The sequence below is a fragment of the Mus caroli genome, unplaced genomic scaffold (genome assembly GCF_978045245.1).
Source record: "Mus caroli unplaced genomic scaffold, Mus_caroli_1 scaffold_7, whole genome shotgun sequence".
Classification (NCBI taxonomy): Eukaryota; Metazoa; Chordata; class Mammalia; order Rodentia; family Muridae; genus Mus; species Mus caroli.
Genome location: NW_028227262.1, coordinates 115,728,841 through 115,754,153, shown reverse-complemented (window position 1 = coordinate 115,754,153; position 25,313 = coordinate 115,728,841). Strand labels below are relative to the sequence as shown.

Here is a 25,313-nt window from a genome sequence, read left to right as displayed (position 1 = left end):
ACTGACCTTAATACAGAAAGCAAGCCCCAAGGCGTTCTTTCAGAGAATTACTGTCAAATCATCATTTTATCACAGTCTCAAGTGGTCTGAGTAAGCACATTCCTCCTTCCTACGCATATCAGTCAGCTGTGTTATCAGCCTCAGTAGTTGAATTACTACAATTTCTAGATGATAACTTCTTCTGCACCGATATTTTAGGTTACTTCAAATGAGTGACTGTCTTCTGATTGTTTCTCAGCTTATTTTTACATAAGAACTTCATTGTAATATATCAGCTGGATTCCTTCTCCCTGCTGGAGCTCAGTGTAAATGGAAACTGTTCTATTCCAGAAGAGAGAGTGCTGCTCCAGGAAGGGAGCCCCACCCCCTCTCTCTGGCACTACCTTGGATTTAGAACAGCTAGAATTAGGGATCTAGCTTTCTTTCCTCTTGTTTTGATCATTCAATCAGACTAGTCCTCATATTAAACTTGAAGGAAAATCAAATTATACAAATGTTTCCTCAATTTTGTCCTAGTGAAATATATACATCCATATAATTAGATCAAATATCAAATTCTCTAGTATACTCCAAAGATCTACCATTAAAAGGAGCCCATTCTGCATCATAGTTTAGTTTTCCATAAATTTGGTCATAGTGTCTGCTTTGTTTTATTGGATTTTATGCCTGAAAGACTTGTCCATGGTTTTGCATGTGAGCAGTTTGACAAGCAAATTGTATTAACCCCATTATGAGAGAAATCACTTTAAGGTGTTGTGTTTTACTTAGATGTAACTAGTTCTTTTTTTATTATTATTCTTTTTTTTTTTTTTTTTTTTTTGGTTTTGGTTTTGTCTTTTGAGACAGGGTTTCTCTGTGCAGCCCTGGCTGTCCTGGAACTCACTCTGTAACTAGTTCTTTCCTTTTAACCTGTCCCATTCTTTTTCTAGACTAGATGTTGAAACCATGTAAGCAGAAGAGAGACCTTTCACTGATACCCCAGCAAACCAGAGTTGACAGAGGGCCGGATTTAGCACATTGAGTACCATATAGCACTGCATGAGACAAAAAGATTGCAAAGTTACTCTCCTCCTATAATTAGTTTTTAAAGCTCAGAAGACTGTTTGGTGAACAGATGAATATAGAATCCAGTGCCCTTTGCATTGAGTAAAGGCTATGCTCTCTTCATTATTAAATAAGGCCTTTTTCTCTTTTTGTTTTTTAACTGAAAAAAAAAAAAAAGATGTATTATTTCCTAGTTCAGCATTGAATAGATGGAGAAAAAAAAAAAAACTAGGTCAAGCTAGGGCTTTAATAGAGAGAGGGGAAGAAGCTAAAAGAGCTAAAAGCAGTCTCTCAAGCCCATTGTCTTTGCACCTGTCATGGTGTGTGTGTGTGTGTGTGTGTGTGTGTGTGTGTGTGTGTATACACATCCTTTGAGATAATAGCTGTCTATCCCCTGATTAAGAGTCTGCTTTTGGATGGGTGTAATTAACAGGAGGAGGAGAGTGTTGAAGGAAGTAAAAGAGATGGTCTAGGAGTTGGGGAGATCAGCAGTGAGCAAGAGCAGAGCCCCAAGACCTGCTGCTCCTTTCGTTTATGCCCTTGTGTTTTACAGAACAAGAGTCATTCCCTCTAGAGCCAGCTGTGAACGCTTTAGGGTGGCAGACCAGGCTCTGAGTCCTCAAGGGATAAAGGTCAAACAGATTAGTCTTGAATTATAGCAGACTGATGATAGATTATATACAGTCCTTCTCTAGACCAATAATATAATGAAAACAGTAAGGATTGCCAGTGCCTGGCAGTGTATGACAACATCATGAGTCTCCAAGTGTTATCATTCCCACTCAACCAATGAGGACACTGAGAAAGAGCCTTCTTCCTAACACAGCCATTAAGTGACAGAGCTGGGTAGACTAGCTAGATAGACTGTCCCCCAGAGCCACCACACTGTGCTCATCCAGGCTAAAATTGGTTCAAGAATGTACGTTTTGAAACTTTTTATTTACTCTCTCATTTTCATTGATTATCATAATCTCAACTGATAGAGCTTTTTTTTTTTTTTGCAAATATCACAGATATGCATCATGATGCCATTTTGACTCTATTTTTTTATTATTGTGTCTTCTTTAACGTATTACATTTTGTGGGTTCTCTTTATTTCAATAGCAAGTTTTTAAACAGTATGTACCCAGATAGGTCTGCAAGGAATGGTGTGTTAAATCCAGTACAATTTTTTAAGCTGTGTCTTATATTTTCCTCTTAATAATTTGTTCAAAGCAACGAAAATAGAAATGACCATTGTTGGTAAGAGAAGGAAGATGCAAAGAAGATAAAATGTAAAAAAGAAAAATTAATTGCTTACACTTGAGGTAGAAGATAGTGTAGTTCTGAGGAGGAAAGAGAGACTTAAAGAGAGCCATCGCTTTTGTCCTTTCAGTGACCTAGTGGTCTCCATGTTAACCTTCCACGTCTTCTGCAGGATCAGATAACTGGGTCATTCACTGTCAGCTTTTATTTCTTTAATTGTGCTATGAATTTTGGAGGCACAGTGATTAAATAGCAGGAAAATATTATTTCAGTGCTCAGTGGTTGACTATAATGATTTCTAAGTTTTTATTCAGGTTGAAGTCTGTACTGTTGTTTAATTTAAAGAGACAGAACAAAAGCAGAGAGTTGGTTGGCACTTTTTGTCTTCCTTCTGTGGAATCCTCAAAGCACACAGTATAGCCTTAATAACTGTTAATGAATGAAAAGTCAGCTCATCTTCAAGTAGGTAGCTCACAGTATACGCTGGGGATGCCACCAGCTGGGAAAGTGCTTTTCCTCTGGGAGTTCACAGGCCTGGGTTCGAGGCCTCAGCCCTGGCTGCCATTAACTAGTCTGCTTTGTTCCCTTTTGTTTTGGTTTTTCTTCAGTTCTTTCTTAGCCCTAATAGGTTTCTTCACAAGGCTCAGGGTAGACAATGACAAAAGAAGCAAAGCTAGAAGTATATTCATATAGAGAGACAATAGGAATCAAATAGAGCATTAGCAAGCTTCCAAGAAGGTGCACTTGAAACTTAAAAGGGCCCCAACATAATGTAAGCAACAGCTTTTGAAAGGTCTCCTGAACTGCAGCTGCTGTGGAGACCTCTAATAAATCTGAAGGAGCAAAGGAGTGGGGAAAGACTTCAGCTAGCTCTAACAAACGTTCTGTAGAATGCAGACACTTATCTCCCTATCTCTAGATGCTTAATATGACTTTTAAAATGCAATTAGGAAAGGAAAGATGAATCAGACTCATGAATATATTAAGTGCAAGAGTAGAAAATGCTTTGCTATTTTTTTTTTTTTATCCCTCAATTAAACAAGATGAAGGTCATGGATAGATAGGGACACAGTCAAATAAGTCAGGGTGAGAAGCGGATTTAAGTCTCTAAATTAAACGAGAGACAGGCTATTCGCCAGAAATTAAGCTACAAACATCAGTGTTTGATGAACTCAGAGCTCTTTTCCTTATATCAAAACTCCTGTTAGCAAAAAACTGGCAATAAGTGAAAAATAAAATAAAATTTCCCATATAGGTTCTAAAATGCTAGCTTTTCTAGACTATTGTTGAGAATCATAATCTCATTTTTAAAGCACTAATTATTTTATATAATGTATGTTTATCTAATTTCAGGTGAAAATCTTTAATAATTTCCATTAGGTGTGAATTTAACACTATTTCTTTTTCTCTCATTTGAAGTCTTATAACAGATTTTAAAAGCTGCCCTTCTGATATAGTCTGTCTTGGTCATGGCTGGGGGGAGGATGCCTGCACTGGAGGCTGAGCAAGGGAGCCAGGCGAGGGCTGAGCAGGGAGCCTGCAGCAAGCTGAATTTCCCTGCCAGGTGATGAAGGACCACTAGCCTGCTTGTCTTTCACTACTAGTTCCTAGGCTGTCAGCCTGTCATATTCTTCCACCCTCCTTGTTGGTCATTCCCAGCTTTTCCTCTTGGCATGGCCTCTAATCGTCCCAGGAATAAGCAGACAGTCAGGGCGTGACAGAGGTGAGCAGATATTACCAGTGTGAGCAGTGTGCAGATTCTTTCTAGTGTGGCGAGTGGTGTTGTCAAAGGAACAATGATGTAAATCCACAAAAAAACAAAACTCAAAGACAGAAGGGAGGGAGGAAGATGTAACTGGGACCCAACCAGGTCAACTTTTCTAATGTCTAAAGTCAATACACCATTAGCAGTTTGAACAGATTGTTTAGTAACAAATATAATCACTGAAGAATTGGAAAATTAATGTTGAAACCATTGTATGTGAGTTTTTCTGGAACACAGAACTGAAGCTGAGGAGGAGTGAGACAAGTGTACATTATGATAGCCATGGTAACTATAACTTTATGTTAAAATTTTCACCTGCTTAAATATTTTCCCCATACACCCTTAATCCCTGCTACTATTTTCTGCCAGTTCACTGATTCTCCACAAATGCCCTCACTCTGACATTTGCATCCTCATCTTCCTTCATCTTCACTTCCCTCCAAGTTTTATGGTAGCACTGTGGTCTCTGTGGTCTCACTCAGCCAGTCTTTCTCCACCTCTCTCATCCTTTCTCTCCCTTTACTATGAATGCTGCTCAGAGTACTGGACCCTTAGTTATCCTTGCTTCAATCAATGACAACCAGAGGGGAAAAATCACAACTGTCAATACAGTGTAATCCTCAGAGGAGGGTATGCCCTGCTGCATCAGCATCTGTGTGCAAACCTGTACTCATTTCTTCTAGTTGAAAGCCATGGCACATTATGCTCAACTCACAGTAAGTGATTATTGATTATTTTAATTCTGTTCTGACAAAGTTCTGGAGCTTACAGCATGTTGTTGTTTGGAGACTGATACTATCAGTATGAGTGAGTGATATACAATATCTCCTGGCAGAAAACCCATGTGACATGTGACTCTCTGTAACTAAAGAAGCAAGATGGAGTCCACTGCTTGTGTGTCGTGGTTCCCATCCAGGAGGGAAACACCGAGACCAGGCTCAATTGGAGTGCTTGGCTTAGAAAAGAGTGTTTAAAATCATTCTTGTTCCGAGATGACAGACCTCATGAATGCACTAGTATTAATTACATTTGTGTTGTAAGTTGAGCCAGTGCATTAAAGTAATATACTGTTCACAGTTAGATGTTTGCTTACTGGGACATGAGTCCATCTTCATGAAAGTTATAAGTCTACCAAAGGATAGAACCATGTATCCTGCCACTTGGTACCAAAAACAAATATAGACAACATGGAGTTAGGCCTGAGCTGAGCCTGTGGTCCTGTTCTACTCTTCCCTGTCCTCAAATCCTTCCATTCATGAGTCAGCCAACATATGTACTGACAACATATAGCCTGGGTGTTTGGGGTTTTTCCACAGTGGTTATGAGTATATGTATTTATTCATTTAAACTAGCACACCAGAGAGGAGCAGGGGGCATGAGGAAGGACAGTTAAAGGGCCTGGGGTATAGCTCAGTTGATAGCATGCACAGAACAACTGAGCTTGGTGGTGCACGCTTGTGATTTCATCACTCAGGAGGCAGAGGCAGGAAAGTTGGCTGCAGAGTAAGTTTGAGGTTAACAAGAGACACATGAACCTCTGTCTTAAAAGAAGAAGAAAAAAATAAATGCACACACTTAAAAGTGCTAGGTATCAGGTACTCAGATAAAGGCAACAGGGTGCTGATGTGCAGTATGGAGCTATTCTTGATAATACTCTGCTCTGCTGTGCTGTGCTGTGCTGTGCTGTGCTGTGCTGTGCTGTGCTGTGCTGTGCTGTGCTGTGGGAAGTTTTGCTACAAGCGTAGATTATAGAGCTCTTAATTATCTCTCAATTATGAGATAATAAATGTGCTTAATCTCTTCAATATATAATAATTTTTTTCAAAAATTTACAAAAGACCATAGAAAGTCTAATTCAGTATTGTTTATGTTTTCCATGTGTAGTTTATAATAGAGTACACCTTACAGAAGAAAGTAACCTCATGTATTGTGGCTGTTTTGTCAAATGTTGAGCACAACTTACTACTCTTTGGTACTGCTTAGGGCTCTAGCTTCAATGTGTTTATATGCATAGCACATCTTATTTGTAAAGATTCACCACTTTATTTTATGCATCAGAGGGTCTTCTTTATAAAGTTACCTCATTTTTTAAAAATGGTTGGTTCTTTGATGGTTCCTATATTCCATTGAAATCACCAGTTCAACACTTTTACAAAAAACAGAGCCTACCTGGAGTAGGTTTCAGTCCTTATTGTGATCATTGCTTTTGCAGTGTTGGCTGAGTGACACACATCAAACTGGCTACACAACAGTTGTGAGAGGAAGGTTTATTGAAAACCCAGATTTCTGTCTTCATCCATTGCTTGCTCTGAAGAATGGGAAGTGGAGGGATCGTCCAGGATGCAGTACAGAGAGCTGCTGACATAACCATCTCTACCGCACTTGGACATTTTTCAATGGGAAATTTGGCCAGGTGGCCCACCTTTGTAGTCCCAGCACTTGGATGTTGAGGGCTGCCATGGGTTTAAGGTCAGCATTATCTGCATAACCTATTCCTGGCCAGCCAGGGTTACATAGTGAGACCCTGTGACAAAAAGAAAAATTGAAAAGTAACCAGAAAATTTAAAAGTAACTCTTTATTGTATATATTGTTAGTAATATAGGCCAAAGAACAAAAGCTGCACTGCTGGGGACCCAAAATAGCAGCTTAAAATAAAACTAATTACAGAGAACTTTTACAGAAGTCCTTGCACAGAAATTCTACAAGGCTGAGTCAAATAGGAATAAGGTATTTTTTAACCTAATGTATCTTCTATAATAATACACTTGAACTTATCAAAAAGTTACCTACCTTGACCTGTGATTAAGATCTCAGCCTCTAATTAGAAACCAACTCTTTGAACTTAGTATTTTGCTGCCAGCTCATTCCATAAAAGATGCTGGTGTCCTCAGGATAGTGAGACCACATGGTGGCCAGGCTGCCCTTGGCACAGTAGTATCTGGACCTTTACCCCACAGCTTAGTAACCCGGGCCTTTTTTCCTCTGGAAAAATCTCAGCTGTGTACAGTAGTTTCTCTGTACTCATCTAGTAAGAACACAACACATAAACCATCCTAGCATGTTTGTACAAGGGCGAAAAGAAAACCTGAGGGAAGAAAATATGCATGCGTGTCATCATGGATTGAACCTGTCAAAGCATTTCCCACAATTACCATGACAGCATCATGGGGGTGGGGAGTTGTTTTATCTCTTGATCTAAAAGGAGAAGGGTAAAAACTGTGTATGAGAATGCTGTTTATGCTAGTAATCATTGAGATTTGTAACATGAACTTCTCATCATATATACTGATTGTACTTGGTATAAAACCTTCATTCCCAAAAGTTGGACACTCTGGCTAGAAATGTAGATCTCTGCAAGGGATTCTTCCAGGGAGTGTGAGACTGCTGCACCCAGGAGCTCTTTAGGGCGAGGTGGAAGAAACACTTTTGAAAGCCACAGCAATGGCCTTCTGTGTCTACCTCTTAAGTTCCCCTTGCTCTTCAGCTTTGTTGTTGTTGTTGTTGCTCTTTGACAACTAAACCAAAGATCAATGGAAAAACCTTATAGAAACGCATCTCTCTCCCAGAGCACAGCCAGGAAAGGTCCTTCTCCTCTGAGGACCATGCAGTTAGACTTGTGTATCACGTAATCCACAATCACCTCCTCCTCTCCAGCCTTCTTTTTTTTTTTTTAAAGTTTTTCGAGACAGGGTTTCTCTGTGTAGCCCTGGCTGTCCTGGCACTCACTTTGTAGACCAGGCTGGCCTCGAACTCAGAAATCCGCCTGCCTCTGCCTCCCCGAGTGCTGGGATTAAAGGCGTGCGCCACCACGCCCGGCCTCTCCAGCCTTCTTAATCTCCTCTGTAAACGGCTTTGTCCTGGTTTGCTCTTTTGGTTTGGTTTTGTTTGCTTGTTTGTTGGCTAACACCATGACCAAAGGCAATTTGGATGAAAGACTCTGTTTTATCTTATACCATGAGATTAAGTCCATCACTGAGGAAAGTCAGGGCAGGAACTAAAGCAGAAGCCATGGATGAACACTGCTTGCTAGTGAAATCAGCCAGGCTTGCTCAGCAGGCTTTCTTTTTTTTTTTTTTTTTTTTTTTTTAATATTTTTATTACATATTTTCCTCAATTACATTTCCAATGCTATCCCAAAAGTCCCCCATAGCGCCCCCCACTTCCCTACCCACCCATTCCCATTCTTTTGGCCCTGGCATTCCCCTATATTGGGGCATATAAAGTTTGCAAGTCCAATGGGCCTCTCTTTCCATTGATGGCCAACTAGGCCATCTTTCGATACATATGCAGCTAGAGACAAGAGCTCCAGGGTTCTGGTTAGTACATCATGTTGTTCCAACAATAGGGTTGCAGATCCCTTTAGCTCCTTGGGTACTTTCTCTAGCTTCTCCATTGGGAGCCCTGTGATACATCCAATAGCTGACTGTGAACATCCACTCCTGTGTTTGCTAGGCCCCGGCATCGTCTCACAAGAGACAGCTATATTTGGGTCCTTTCAGCAAAATCTTGCTAGTGTATGCAATGGTGTCAGCGTTTAGAAGCTGATTATGGGACGGATCCCTGCATACAGCAGTCTCTAAATGGTCCATCCTTTCATCACAGCTACGAACTTTGTCTCTGTAACTCCTTCCCTGGGTGTTTTGTTCCCAATTCTAAGAAGGTGCACAGTGTCCACACTTTGGTCTTCATTCTTCTTGAGTTTCATGCGTTTATCAAATTGTATCTTATATCTTGGGTATCCTAAGTTTAATATCCACTTATCAATGAATACATATTGTGTGAGTTCTTTTGTGATTGTGTTACTTCACTCAAGATGATGCCCTCCAGGTCCATCCATTTGGCTAGGAATTTCATAAATTCATTCTTTTTAATAGCTGAGTAGTACTCCATTGTGTAAATGTACCATAATTTCTGTATCCATTCCTCTGTTGAGGGACATCTGGGTTCTTTCCAGCTTCTGGCTATTATAAATAGGGCTGCTATGAACATAGTGGAGCATGTGTCCTTTTTACCGGTTGGGACATCTTCTGGATATATGCCCAGGAGAGGTATTGCTGGATCCTCCGGTAGTACTATGTCCAATTTTCTGAGGAACCGCCAGACTGATTTCCAGAGTGGTTGTACAAGCTTGCAATCCCACCAACAATGGAGGAGTGTTCCTCTTTCTCCACATCCTCGCCAGCATCTGCTGTCACCTGAATTTTTGATCTTAGCCATTCTGACTGGTGTGAGGTGGAATCTCAGGGTTGTTTTGATTTGCATTTCCCTGATGATTAAGGATGTTGAACATTTTTTCAGGTGCTTCTCTGCCATTCGGTATTCCTCAGGTGAGAATTCTTTGTTCAGTTCTGAAAAATAACCCCATCAGCAGGCTTTCTTACACCTCCCAGGACCACCTGCCCAGGAGCGCACTATCCGCAGTGGGCTGGACCACCCACAGCAATCATTCATCAAGGAATTCTCCCTGCAGACTTATAGTCTCTTAGGAGCATTTTTTCCAATGCATATCCCTTCTTTCCAGATGACTCTTTTTTATGTTACGTTTACAAAAAACAAAAAACCTTCCATTGGAAGTAGCATAGTCCTAATCTCTGAGCTTAGGATAGGATCATATTTGAATGGTCATTATTCATTCATACATATAGTCTATATCAGTGGTTCTCCACCTTTCTAATACAGAGGCCCTTTAATACCCTTCTTCATGGTAGTGACCGTCAACCAAAAAATTATTTTTGTCGCTACATCATAACTGTAATTTTTCTACTGTTATGAATCATAATGTAAATATCTGAGTTTTCTGATGCTCTTAGGCGACCCCTGTGAATTGGCGTCATATAACCCCCACAGAGACCACAACCCACAGTTTGAGAACCATTAGTCTGTAGTTATACTTCCCTACTCACCCTCCAAAAACTGTCACCTCTATTATTTTAAATCCATAATCCAGTCAAGAATCACCCATTTAGTTTCCATTAACCTGCCACAGTCTTACCAGCTCCTTTTGTACTTTCAGTGGATTCCTTGAATGAGAATCCAGGCCGGAGGGCCTATTTTTCTAACAGTTGCTTTGCTGAACAATTCAGACGATCATTTAGGCTTCCCACTGTGTCGCCACGCCTGAAGCCCAGCTGTGCTGTGTGACAGTGTTTGGTTAAGGAGATGACTAGCAGGTCTTACCTTTGGAAAGGTGCTCTTACTTCCAGTGGTTATTAATCATATGAATTATATGAGACCCTAAGGCTCTAGGTTTTCCTCTTTCCCAACAAACATTCACCAATAGTTTCTACAGCCATCAATAACTTCTGTGTGAAACCTCACTAAGATTCTTCTGTGAAGAACATGTTCTCTTCTGCCCTTCCTTTCTTTCCCCATCCTCTTTCTCTCTCACTCACACACTGCACTGTAGGCATGCATTCTTTTCAGTTCATTATGTTATTACCAGGACTGTCTTCTCACTTATGTTTTTACTGAAATATGTACAGTGAAATACATCTAATCTTAGTGTTCCTTTGATGAGCTTTGACAAATTTTTTTTCTCTCTCTCTCTCTCATACACACACACACACACACACACACACACACACACACACACACGACCTGTACTCCAACGAGTATGTAAACTCATTCATTACTCCAAGAAAGGTTCTTTGCCCCTTTCCGCATTGGAAGCATCCACAGTTCTGATACTTTCACCATAGATTAGTTTTGCCTAATTAGATTCATTTCTAGAATTTCATGTTAATAGACTCATAGTGAGCACACTCATTTGTCTTCTGTTTCACTCCTCTTACTAGCTTCTTCCATGGCGTTGTTTGTCAGAACACAGTCCGGTTATGGAGTTGTATGATGAGAGTTCTGAAGGCTTATAAGAGCACTCCCAGTAAACCAGACAGTTTTGATCTCAGTTTCTTTTCTTTTTTTAAAAAAATTGGGTATTTATTTCATTTACATTTCCAATGCTATCCCAAAAGTCCCCCACCTACTCCCCCACCCACCCACTCCCACTTCTTGGCCCTGGCATTCCCCTGTACTGAGGCATATAAAGTTTGCACGACCAATGAGCCTCTCTTTCCACTGATGGCCCACTAGGCCACCTTCTGCTACATATGCAGCTATAGACACGAGCTCTGGTTTCTTAAAAACATGGACTTGTTCTTGGAAAGTGTTTCTATGCTCCTCCCAGGTAGAGCAGATAGGAGTTTACTTCAGATTACTCATTAATGCTTGCTTGCTGTTGTTAATCAGTTGTGCCTGCTATGGGGGAAACATGTTTTCGCCATGTGTGGTTTGTCCTTGGGACTGTATACTGCTTTAACTCATAAGAACTTGACTCATGTGACCTTTCTTATCCCTCAGAGTATAATTGTCTGAGGCTATGAATAAAATTGGCGATTGCATGTCACTTTAGTCTGCCTCATTTATCATTCTGCTTCATTCTCTCAGGTTTCTCTGCCTCTAGACTAGTAACAGTCTTTCTCATTAGTACTTTATATTTATGGTTGACTTGTATTCTGTTGTATTAGTAGACTAGAGGGTTTTTTTCCCACAGACTTCTATTACCAAGTATTTGATTGTATCCAGTCTTAGTCCCTTAAAACTTCTGTTAATGATGCTATGTTGCTCATTAATTCTTATAAAAATCTTTTTCTCTTCATGTGCCTTTATTCTTTTGGATAATCACATGGGAGAAGAGTGGCTGGATCATGGGATCAGTACATATTTAATATTATATGAAATTGCCCAGAGCCCTCATTACTTCACTTTCTTGTCAACATCTTGCCTGTTTTTATTTGCTGTAAGAGTTTGCATAAAACTAGTATTATTTTTTTTTTAATGCTTGATAAGATTCTATAATGAAGCCATCTGTTCTTTTTCCCTTTTGAGAACCTTTAGTTGTTATTTTGGCCTCTTCAATATGCATGCATATGTGTATATTTATAGATCCTATTATTTCTGAATCCCTTTCGTAAATTAAACATTTCAAGGAATTTATTCATTTCTTTGATCTAAGATACTGTAGTCAAAGTCTTGGGACAGATTTAAATATTCCCATGTATCCCTCTAATGTCTGTAGGATCTGTGGTAATGTCCCCCATTTAATTTCTGATATTAGTAGTATGTGCCCCCTGACTTTTTTATCCATCAGTTTATTTAGGGTGAAAGCTGTCCATCTCTTCCTAGAATGGCATAGATACTTAGCATTTTTGGCTTTGTGAGCCATGTAGTTTCATTCTCATCTGCTTTACTCTGCTGTTGTAGTATGGATACAACCATAGTGCACAACACACAGATGAGGAAAGTAGCTGTGTTCCAGTAATACTTTATTTAAATACATAGGCAGTGGATGTGATTGCACTGTGGAAAATAATCACCAAGCTCCATTTTATCAATTTATGAAGCGCTGAGGTTTTGTCGTTGTTGTTTTATCCATTTTTACAAAGAACCTTTTTGTTGTTTCATTAGCTTTACCGATTAGATTTTTCATTCTCTAACTGTTGCTTTCAGCTAACTTTGGGTTACGTTGCTCTTTGTATGGATGGCACTGTAAGCACCTAAGGGTAAAAGCTGGCAGCACTGACCCTGTCGTTCTCCTCCTCCTTCCTTTTCTGGTGTGAGCATTTACAGTTTTAGATTCCTCTCTGTAAGTTCTGCTTTAGCTGTGCCCCACAAATGTTGACATACTGCATTTTCCTTATCATTTGTTTCAAAGTATTTTCTCTTTCCCTGATGATTTCCTTCGTGAGCTGAGACTACTTAGAAGCATGGTCCATAAATTTCAAATATGCAGAAATAGACTAGATATATTTTGTTATTGGTTCATAATGTGGTTCTCTTATGGTCAAATGATTCACTCTGAAATGAACCCAATTCTTTTAATTTACTATACTTGTCATAATGGCCCTGAATGTCCTCTGTCTGCATCACTCTTCAAGGTATTATTGTAGTGGGTGTATCTATATGCCTCCCTACTTTGATGATATATTCTATACTTATTAATTAAGAGATGTTCATATGGATACTCACATACGTATAGTAGAAATGTGTGTCTGTGTGTCTGTGTGTGTGTATTTGCTTGCACTTTCATCTAGGTAATGTCACCAGTTGGATAAGCTGAGATGGCTACTTCCTTCTTTGCCTTCTCTCAAGAATCACAGTTTGTGTTGCCTCTTGTTCAGCATCTGATCAGCCATTTAATTATTTCTTCCATTTGTAGTTGTACCATGACAGGGGAGCTAATTCAATACCATTTCCTATTTATGGCTAAAGCAAAGTCATTATTGCTTTTACTCTTTGGAGGAGAGGGATATCAGATCATCTAAAATAAAGACAAGAAGAATGTTGTTTTCTTCTGACATGATCCCATTAATCTTTAATCATCACAAATTATCCCAAGCCTATCTCTGCCAATAATTGCCATTTCTTTGCTGCAGAGTATTGCTTTTCATATAGATAGCAGACTCTGAGCCCTGACTATGCTCATGGCTATTGAGGTAGCTTTGAACCTGTGATACAGTATAGGATGGGGCTAGCATGAAGGAAAATTTGCTGTAAAATTTTGCTAAAAAGTAAAAACTCTGTAATAACAAATCAGGATAGATATCTCTCTAAAGAAGGTAACCCAGATGGTTAACAAACACACAGAAAGATCATTAGCTATCAAGAAAATGCAAATTAAGACTTCTGCTCCAAAACACCATTACTGTATTTTTAAAGTCCAGATAATAGCAATTATTGACAAGGACATGGGATTTTGAACCCTTAAGCAGTCCCTCAGAGGTTAAAGATTGTATTGTCATGCAGTCCAGTGAGTCCACTTTTAGGTATATGCACCAAGACAAGTGAAGATAGATCTACACAAAATGTATACAAGATAATGTCATAGCTGCACATGTAGACACAAGCCTATAATCCCGGCTACTCTGGAGGCTGAGGCAGGAGAATCCTAAAGCTAGTTCCTTGGGAAACCTATTGCGCCCTTGGATCAACTAAGAGTAAACTAGGGCTGCAGAATGAATGCTTGCCTAACAACACAAAGGCCTGAGTAAATCAGCTGTGCTAAGGCAGGGAGGAAAGGTCAGAACACACATCTCCAATTTCAGCACTCAGGAGGCAAATGCAAGAGAACTGTGAGTTGCAGGCCAGCCTCAGCTACATAACAGGAGTCTGTCAAAGAGACAGAAGGAGAAGGGGAGGGAGAGGGAAGAGAGAGGAGAGGGGCAAGAAAGAGAAAAAAAGTTGTGTTCACAAATGTTTTTAGCAGCATCATCATAACTACTTAAAGTGGGAAACCAACCACGTAAACTCACATGCTGACTAGATGAATTGATATATCAGGTAGTATATTCTTATTTGCAAATATGAAAATATCAAAGTACTGCTACATCCTTCAAAATGGATGAATCCTAAAAATATGCAAAATGAAAGAAAATAGTAAGCCTGGATATGGGTAGAAATTATACATGAATGTCCAAAATGAGAAAATCCATAGAGATAGAAACTACATTCTTAGTTACTTAAAGGGAGGCAAGTGTGGATTTAACGTAAAGAACATCATAAGTCACTATGCCTGGTGCTCTGTGCCCAGTAAGCATTCCGAGCTAAAGCACAGAGGAACAAGTGGGCATCCCTGTCCACCCTGCTTCACTGTACCTTGGTGAACTGACTGCTGGCTATTATTCCTAAATGAGTAGAATCCAACAAACCCTGTTATTTCTTTAACTGAAAAAAAAATAAAATAAAATGAATATTTATTTCTTAGTCTCTAACAAAATGCAAGAAAAGAGAAGCTGTTGGTGTTTACCCACCTATGACTTAATTCCAAAGAATACACCGAGGACCTAACACCCTGTCCCAGATCAGTCTCTGTACACTGTAGCCTCATCTAGCCATTCAAAAGTAGTGCGTGCTTGTGTACGTGCATGCGGATGCGTGTCTGTAAGACAGAGACAGAGAGAGAGAGAGAGAGACCAGGTAAATATGCATGCGGAAGCCATGGGTTGATGTCAAGTGTCTTCCCTAATTGTACTGAGATGATTTCAGAAAAACAAATTTTGAAAACCTGATTAAAGAACCATCAGTGATATTCTACCCCTATCATTTTTGACAAGGACAAATTAGAAGTTTGAGAAGGCTGAAGGTTTAGCAGTTGTAAAGAGCAGAAGTGTGAAAATGCGAGTGTCATTGTCATATCTTATAAGAACCAGTCAGTATTTTTAGGAATCCAGGCAGGTGACCTGGCCTGCTATAACTTTCATCAGTTTAATCTCTTCCAGATAATTCCTCAGTGATTTTTAATAGTTTATAGTAACATGTTTCACTTTGTTTACCTATACAATAGAACCACCCAATCAAATTGTCAAAGAATCTAATTCGCATTAGAATTAATATGGGTATCAGTATTGAATCTTACATACATCAAAGTGCAACTTGGGCGGGCCACTTCATGTAGTGATCTCAGAGTGAACATAGTGTAGGAATTGGTCCCCAGGGTTAATGAGGATCCGAGTAGCACACAGACGATGCTAATGTTAACCACAGTAATGATAGGGCCTCCACACCACCTGATAGCTGAAATGCCAGAAAGGCCACATGTTAGTAGAGACCATGGACGCTAGGGTACAGTAAGGTATAGAGAACCACACAAAAGAGGCAACCATGACTACAAGGGACAGGACTGACTGCTGCAGGGCAAATGCACTGCTTCTCCTTTTCTTTGCTTTTCAGTTTTCCACCAAGGCTTCTGGTTTCAGAGCTTGGATGTCTTACACTGAGCAAGGGTTGTGCTACATTCTTCCAATATATGTCAGAACCACAAGAAGGGCAGGAATGAATTACAGATCCTAGAAAGATCTACCCTCTGTTACTCATTCTTCGCCATTCTTATCTTAGAAAGCCATGCTCTTCCTCAGTATAGATAATTACTCATCGCATAAAGCTATTCTCTACTATTCCACCCTGCAGGAGAGACTCAGAGTCTCCTGAATCACTGCATTCTACTGTGGGACCTCTACATGCTCTGATACATGCGTGAGGATGGTTTTATTTAACGACAAGAAATAAAAACAATCATGAAGTAGCAAATTTAGCAAGGATGTAAGGAAACAGGAAACCTTGTTCATCTATTTGATATAATAAAATAGCAGATAAAGTAAAAGCACAAACCAGCATTGGTTGCTGCCTGTCTTGGCATGCCAGTTTGCCACTGTTGTCTGTCTGCTCCCATAACAGGAGTGAGAAGCACGCACTGCAGCCACCTGCCCCATATTGCCCTTGCCTGTTGCCAGTGCCTCAGCTGTCCAATGCTCTCTCCTGTCTCTCTCTAGCCTTTGTTCCTTAAAGACCTGAATTCCTAATGAGCCTACCTCTGTCTGTGTACCATGACTTTAGCATACTGGTTACTATGAACATGAAATTACTAAAAGCATACATGATCCTGCTAATCCTATTGCAATGAGGCAACTTACTTTCTCCCTGGAAAATTAGGTGACTCCTAGGCATCCAAGTAATCTTTCTCTGCCATTGGTTCAGTCATGTGAGAAGTTCAAAACATCCCAATGACAAGTTCTCCTTCCAACTAAATGCAGCCACTGTTGTATCTTCCAGCAGAAGTACTCCTTCCTGGGCACCACCAAGGCTGACTTAGCCCAAATCTGACAGGGAAAGAACAAATTCCATGAGTAGTATTACTGATGAAAGAAGAGACTCTATCTTTAATCCTGAATTCCCAGACTCATCTTTCCTTATTATTAAGGGGTGCAATATGATTGGTCTTTGGGTCAAGTATTCTGGCACAGCGATATTATAAGTAGTTTCCTGACTGGCAAGAACTGGGTTCTGCCCAGGCCATCCCACTATTATAACTTGCCAGCACCTTCTGAATTATGGCTGGAGAAGGGAAGGCCAGGTATGCACTGTTTTCATCCTTGGTCAACAACATTGTTGTTGACAAGATATTGTGGCTGTGAATAAGACCCTGAATAGACCTAACAGAGGGACTGGTAGAAAACTTTCAGACAAGGAAGGCAATCCCATATCCCATGTGCCCATTTCATGTGAACCTGGCACTGTCAGGCTCAGGAAGGAAAAGTCTGTCTATCTACATAGCCATTGGCGTGGGTCTTTGCACCTCCCTGTTCTTACTTTGACACAGTGATCCTTGCCCTCCAGGCACCATGCTCCACGATCTGGGGGCTGTTACCTCCAAGCTGGGCTCAGCACTAGGAAATGGTGGGGAAAGATGCAGGGAACAAGCACAAGGGAAGAGACAGAAATGGGTATGTGTCATGTCTGACATAGCTCAAATCTTCAAATCAATCACTTTTGAAACCACTTATGATGTTTCTTTCATAATTCAATATAGCCTGCTGAAAATGCAGATTTTTTTCCTCTTCCTTTCAGTAGATAACAGAATTATTTAAGTTCTAAATGGAGACAATTTTGTGCATCCTTTGCAAAATTCTTTGAAATGAATTCTTGTCAGATAGACTTCTTTAAAGATTATAATTGTGTGGTAAAATTAAGTTAAACAGATTTAACACTCTTGGCAAAATTCTCTTAAATGAATCCTTGTCAGATCAAGGTTTTTAGAGATTTTTTTTTTAAGTGTGGTAAAATTCAAGCTTAAGAGGCTTAACATACTTCTTCAGTTTCATAGACTGTGTGTGCTTGTTGGCCATCTGGCTATGAAGGGGCTCTTCCCAAAGGATCAGTTTAAAACATAGGACTTTAGGAGTTATGACTATTGTTTTCTGGCTCTGGCTCTGGCTCTGGCTCTCTGGCTCTCTGGCTCTCTGGCTCTCTGGCTCTCTGGCTCTCTGGCTCTCTGGCTCTCTGGCTCTCTGGCTCTCTGGCTCTCTGGCTCTCTGGCTCTCTGGCTCTCTGGCTCTCTGGCTCTCTGGCTCTCTGGCTCTCTGGCTCTCTGGCTCTCTGGCTCTCTGGCTCTCTGGCTCTCTGGCTCTCTGGCTCTCTGGCTCTCTGGCTCTCTGGCTCTCTGGCTCTCTGGCTCTCTGGCTCTCTGGCTCTCTGGCTCTCTGGCTCTCTGGCTCTCTGGCTCTCTGGCTCTCTGGCTCTCTGGCTCTCTGGCTCTCTGGCTCTCTGGCTCTCTGGCTCTCTGGCTCTCTGGCTCTCTGGCTCTCTGGCTCTCTGGCTCTCTGGCTCTCTGGCTCTCTGGCTCTCTGGCTCTCTGGCTCTCTGGCTCTCTGGCTCTCTGGCTCTCTGGCTCTCTGGCTCTCTGGCTCTCTGGCTCTCTGGCTCTCTGGCTCTCTGGCTCTCTGGCTCTCTGGCTCTCTGGCTCTCTGGCTCTCTGGCTCTCTGGCTCTCTGGCTCTCTGGCTCTCTGGCTCTCTGGCTCTCTGGCTCTCTGGCTCTCTGGCTCTCTGGCTCTCTGGCTCTCTGGCTCTCTGGCTCTCTGGCTCTCTGGCTCTCTGGCTCTCTGGCTCTCTGGCTCTCTGGCTCTCTGGCTCTCTGGCTCTCTGGCTCTCTGGCTCTCTGGCTCTCTGGCTCTCTGGCTCTCTGGCTCTCTGGCTCTCTGGCTCTCTGGCTCTCTGGCTCTCTGGCTCTCTGGCTCTCTGGCTCTCTGGCTCTCTGGCTCTCTGGCTCTCTGGCTCTCTGGCTCTCTGGCTCTCTGGCTCTCTGGCTCTCTGGCTCTCTGGCTCTCTGGCTCTCTGGCTCTCTGGCTCTCTGGCTCTCTGGCTCTCTGGCTCTCTGGCTCTCTGGCTCTCTGGCTCTCTGGCTCTCTGGCTCTCTGGCTCTCTGGCTCTCTGGCTCTCTGGCTCTCTGGCTCTCTGGCTCTCTGGCTCTCTGGCTCTCTGGCTCTCTGGCTCTCTGGCTCTCTGGCTCTCTGGCTCTCTGGCTCTCTGGCTCTCTGGCTCTCTGGCTCTCTGGCTCTCTGGCTCTCTGGCTCTCTGGCTCTCTGGCTCTCTGGCTCTCTGGCTCTCTGGCTCTCTGGCTCTCTGGCTCTCTGGCTCTCTGGCTCTCTGGCTCTCTGGCTCTCTGGCTCTCTGGCTCTCTGGCTCTCTGGCTCTCTGGCTCTCTGGCTCTCTGGCTCTCTGGCTCTCTGGCTCTCTGGCTCTCTGGCTCTCTGGCTCTCTGGCTCTCTGGCTCTCTGGCTCTCTGGCTCTCTGGCTCTCTGGCTCTCTGGCTCTCTGGCTCTCTGGCTCTCTGGCTCTCTGGCTCTCTGGCTCTCTGGCTCTCTGGCTCTCTGGCTCTCTGGCTCTCTGGCTCTCTGGCTCTCTGGCTCTCTGGCTCTCTGGCTCTGGCTCAAGCAATTATTCTCATCCAGTTGTCAGTAGCCATCATTATGGTGGTGAGATATTTACAGAAACATTGGCTGCATCTTTAGCACACTTTCCACATTTCAAGGCCAGCCACAAGCCAGCCAGACTCCTCCTAGTATCATTCTGGTGTCTATAATTTCTGTGTCCTCCTGTCTCCCTTCCTAGGGTTCCTAGCAAGCCTGCTTAAATGTCTCCTCCTGTTTGCTGAAGAAAGTTAGGAAGATACACAAGATCTTAAAAGAATGTTCAAGTCCCTTAGTTGACAGTTTTTGGCAAATAAATACCCAATATTCTTTAGATCCATATATGGCATTATTCTCTTTCTATCATATACTGTGCACACAGTGTAATAATAGTTTATTTGAGCCAACTACATATCATCACTAAAAATATTCACACCAAACAGTTTCTGTGGTATTAAGAGTTCTCTATTGAATAATTTCTAATGGCTCTATAGTGTTGATGTGGTTCAATTTAGTAAATCAGAGAGTTTAAAAATAAATCTGCAGCCAGGCATCTCGCTAAGGTTACTTTAACACATAAGACTCTTCCACAGGCTCTTTCACACATACACAAATCCTCAAAGGAATGACTTTGTGTGTGAAATGGTTATAGCTGTCAATCAGTTATTCTCCATGTCATGGTCTCTATGCGTCTTCCAGGTTGTTAGGGGGTGATTATGGATTCCTGTCAAATGAGATGTCTACTATGTATTCAACATGAGGCAGTTTGTATTTTTCTAAGTCTATTGCTCTCCTGTCTGAGGAGGTTAAGCAAATGTCACTGATCCGGAGGGAAGAGGACCAGCATGCAGTGCCTGGGGCCCACAGACCTGCACACATGGATTAGACTTCTGCATAAATACACTTGTCTTGATTGTCACATTCCACCCAGGGTTAGACCTGCATGCATAAAAATGGCTCCAAGCCTGGCTTTCAAAGCTCTTTGCTTCCCCTGTTGCTTTGTAGCCTCCCAGCTCGGAGACATACTATGTGTTATATCTATCAAAGGTGATTAAGGGGCTGGAAAAGTTGATTTATAAGGACATTTTAAGAAAAGTAGATATTTGCAGCCTAGCCCAAGGGAAGATATTATAGATGTTTGCTGTTCTCACATCATGAAGGAGACTTCATTTTGCTTTTCCCAGTAACTAGATTTTAAGGACAGCCAAATTCAGAGGAAGTTTTCTCAGGATGACCTCACTTATGCTAATTAGATGATCTGGTCAGTCAGAAATTGCGTTTAGCAACGACTAGCAAAGTAGAAATAGCAGCAGCTCAAACAATAAGGCTTTCATTTTCTCTTCTCTGACACAAAGCCCAGAAGTGTATTGTCTGGGGCTGCAGTGTGGCACCTGTGATGTCACAAATATGCTTGCACCATCTATCTTTAGGCTCCATTATTCTTAGCAATGACTTCCTCTCGCAGAGTCTCCTGCTGTCTCAGAAGAGCCACTGTATCTCAGCTGCTATGGCTGCATGCCAGACAGGGGATAGAGAAAAGTGGTCTTTGTCCACAATGATCACTTCAGAGAGTTGTCTCCTACACAGCTCTGATTTCCTATCACATAGCACTCAGAACTACATCTCCAAGAGGGATGGGGAGATTTGGTGAGATTGTTTGTTTGTTCTATCATTTTGACATTGGGCACATTTTCACCCACAACAATATGAAGGGCCTTTTACTAGGCAGAATTGGAATAAGGAGCACTAGGTAGGAGACCAGGGTTTTCTGTCATAGGAATTCACCTCTATAGTTAACTGTATTGCTGGAAGGTTCCATCTGCAATACTATCCCTGGGACTTACCTCCCACTGCTCACTCTTATCTAGTGCACTTATCAGCACATACCTTGAGTCATTTATAAATAACTAGCCTTCCCAATAGCCCTAAGAAAAATAATAACTAAAACTTGATAGTTTCCAGCTGTCTCCTGAGAGGCTCTGCCAGTGCCTGACAAATACAGAAGTGGATGCTCACAGCCACCTAGTGGCCTGAGCACAGGGTCTCCAATGGAGGAGCTAGAGAAAGGACCCAAAGAGTTGAAGGGGTTTGCAGACCCATAGGAGGAACAACAATGTGAACCAACCAGTACTTCCCAGAGCTCCCAGGGACTAAACCACCAACCAAAGTACACATGGAAGGACTCATGACTCCAGCTGCATATGTAGCAGAGGATGGCCTTGTGGGACATCAATGAGAGGAGAGGCCTTTGGTCTTGTGAAGGCTCAGTGCCCCAGTGTAGGGGACTTCCAGGACAGGGAAGCAGGAGTGGGTGGGTTATTGAGCAGGGGGAGGGGGGAAGGGATGGGGGGTGTGGAGGGGAAATGAGGAAAGGGGATAACATTTGAAATGTAAATAAAGAAAACATCTAATAAAAAGCATTTTTAAAAACTTAATGGTTTCTGTTAAGCAATTCAGGCATTGTGTTATATGCTTAAATATCCCTGGCAGGGGGTGAAGACAAGAAACACATTTCAGTGTGAGTTGCTGGTGGTAAAACTGGTGGATGGGCATATAGAGACTGTGTTTTTATGATTATTGATATCTTCCCAGTGAAAAGTTTTCAAAACTACCTTACCTGGTCCTCACTTTACTGCAGAAAAGGTCGGTGCCATCACTACCAGAAGTATCACATGGGGAATTTCAGCATCACATATTCAGCAAGCAACAGACTAAGGCTTCATACCTGGTTTTCTCAACTTAGAAACCTGGGCACTAATTTTTACCCAAGCATCACTTGGAAGCTAGTTAGAGATGTGGCATTTGGAGGGTCAGTCACCCTCAAGTGCCTTTCCTCAGACCACAGGTAGTGTCTGTCAACATGCTCAAGTTTCCCCTGCACGGTTTAGTGTGCTCTGTTGTCCCTTTCACCACAGCATACCCAAATCAGCCCCTTACCTCAAGAGCATCCTTTCTGCTGAAATGATGTAGTAATGTCAGACACCGTTAGCAGCACTTCAGTCACCACAGGGTTTCTGTCTCGGTGCTAGATCTGGGGCTGGATTTTAAGTTCTGTTTGTCTCTGGTACTAGATCTTAAGTGCCTGTGAAACCGGATAACATATGAAATGTAAAAAAGAAAGAATTTGTTTTATTGTATTTCATATTACTACTCACTACTTACTCAAAGCTTAAATTGTGTTTTTCTGTTCAAATATCGCCCCCACATCTGTTCACTAAGATGCTTTGAGTTTTTAAAGCCTTAGGACTTAGAAAAGGCTCAAGGCACCTCTTTCAGCCTCCTCTGCTGTTAGCTCTGCTTATCCACATGTGTAACTTAACTCCAAGTGAGCTCTCCTCATATTAGCAGCCTGTCCCTCTTCTCTCTTTCTCTCCCTCTTCCTCTCTTCTCCTCTTCTCCCTTAAAAAAATCATGAAATTTTCATCCCTGCTGTGTCTGAGCCAGGTGGTCTCGAGAGTCCCTTCCTGACCTGTCCTTTATTGCGCCATGTAACTTCCTCACCCCCAGAGCATTTGGGAAACCCCGTGAGTTAAAGGAGCCACACCTTGCTTTTGCATGACCCTATGCTTGTTCCTCCAAGCATACATTGATGCTTATATTTTATTTGCTTCAGACTCTTTTTAACCTAAGTGCATGAAACCTGTCTCCATCCTTTACCAAGCAATAAGTGAGGCATGGTTTGTTTGTTTTTCAGGGCAGCCTTTGGCAAGGAGTCTGAAGTCCTGATTGGAAACCTTGGTGACAAACTCATTCCTCCACAAGACATTCTCCGTGACGTTAGTGACCTCAAAGCCTTGGCCAACATGCACGAAAGCCTGGAATGGCTGGCAGGTCGAACAAAGTCAGCTTTCTCCAACCTTTCTACATCCCAGAGTAAGTGCCTTGGGGGCCGGGGGGAGCTGCAGGATGATAGCAGAGCTGGTCCAAGTGCTTTTATTTGGAATAGGAGTGTGTTGCCTGTCATCTGATGAAGCATGACCCAGACTGTCAGAGCCATGTTTGAATTCTGTTCATACTGCGTCTTCTCTTCCTTTGAGATTCTGGGGAAGAACTCATCTCAGCTTCCCTCTGTGGGGTAGGAGGAGCCAGAAAAGGCTCATGTCACAGGGCTCCTTATTCAATCCTAGAAACACTACACCCTGGACTATGGAAACACTGGGTCTCAAGAGCAGAAAGCAATCCCTTTGTCTTCCTTCCAGCAACTTCTCCAAGAGCCTGGGTGCATGGCTGCGTTCCTTCTCTAACAAGAGGAAAGCTGATAAAAATGTATCTAAAAAGAGAATAGTAGAAGGGCTTGAAATAGAAAACAGAAGTAATAAGGACCACAATCGTTCAGGAGAAAAAAAAAGAGTGCGTGCTGAGAAATACCAGTTACAGATTTTTAAGATACTGAGAATTAGGGTATGAAATGAAAATGAGAATCCTTTTTATATCAAGGATCAATGCTTCAAAGAAAAATAATTAGAAAACTTTAAGGCACATAAACTTTAATTACTATAGAATAAATGCTTTTATGAAGATTTATTTTATGTGTGTGTGTGTTTCCTGCATTTGTATGTTTACCATATGTATGCCTAGTACCTGTGGAGACCAAAGAAATTACAAGGTCCCCTGGAAGTGGAGTTATAGGTGGCTATGAGCTACCATGTAGGTGCTGGAAACAGAACCCAGGCTCTCTGGAAGGGCAAGTGCTAGGACATCACTGTGGCCACTACTAATACATGCTTCTTAGAAAGCAGCGGCTCAAGAGTACGCACGATGTAAAACAGAGACCGAGGAAAACTAGGATGGACAAAGAAGAAAGCAAGTTTAGATGTGTGAGTGGAGGGATTGAATCTGAATAAGGAAAAGCAAACTTGGGAAAGAGCAGTGAGATCATCCTGTCAGGGCCAGCAGTCGGAGGGTCATCAGGAGGGACGGCCATGTTTAGCATGACTGAGCTGCGAGTAGTGACGTACTATCAGTGTCCTTTGAGAAGTTATTGCTTTACGGTAATCACAATTGCAGCAGTTATTGTTTTACAGTAATCACAATTGCAGCCTAGAAGTGGAAAAGGAATGGATAAAATCACTAAATTGTTCCTTGAAACACAGGCCCACAGGCAGAGTCTGTGAGATCCCGGGAAGGCTCATTGCTTGTGCCCTCTGGTGCTGGGCACTTTCCCTCTCCACAGCTGATGCAGAGCAGAAGAGGGTGGGGACAAAGAGTGTGGTTAGCAACTCTGTCAAAGAGTCACTTACACTTTAAGGAAAATATTTTCATCCAATTATAAAATTACACATGTTAATTCTCAGAAGTCTGCACAGATAGAAACTGTACCGGTTTAGGGTAGTTTGGGCATGGTACATTTGAGCAGTCTGCATCAAGAGCTGTCTATGAAAGGCTACTGCAGCTCTACAGTTCCATAATCACAGTTCTGTCTCAAGCAGCCACTGAAGTCAACCTTTTCTCTCCTAGACCTATTCTGTCCTTCCTCTCTCTGAAAATTGAGAGCTAATTTTCTCTTTAATAACTGCAAACTGCTCTGAATAGGGACCAGGTGCAGCTTTTCCTGGTTTCTTTTGGCTCCTGTGAATACAGGTATATTTCTCAGTGATGTTTAGAAGGGATCTGTTTGTTTTGTGGCAGAGCTATAGCTGGAGCTATAGCTATAAATATATACATATACATATATATATATACATATATATATATATACACACACACACATACACATTATATATGTAATATCTAACATTTTATATACATTTTTAAATTTCGAGTGGCACAGCATATTGGACTTATAGTCCATCCATTCTCAACGGGTTTCATGAGACAAAACAATTTGTAACCTCTAAAGCTAGTCACTGCATGATTCAGACAGGCTAAGCTAACTTGGCATTAACTGTTTTCTAAAGGAGGGAAGATGCTCTCTGAGTTACACTTAACTTTGTAATTGCTCAATTTAGCTGTTGTGTTCATGTCACTGAGAGTACCCAGTGGAGATGATGTCTAATTCACATCTTTAATCATCTCTGTTAT

The 25,313-nt window shown here is 41.9% G+C and overlaps 1 protein-coding gene across 1 annotated transcript in view; it reads left to right on the top strand.

Moving 5' to 3' along the window:
• Window positions 1-25,313, top strand: part of Exoc4 (exocyst complex component 4) — a 735,179-nt gene that overhangs the window by 597,460 nt on the left and 112,406 nt on the right. Inside the window, exon 14 of the mRNA XM_021164590.3 lies at window positions 22,987-23,165. Coding sequence (XP_021020249.1) covers window positions 22,987-23,165 — 179 coding nt within the window. The remainder of the gene's footprint in view (window positions 1-22,986; window positions 23,166-25,313) is intronic.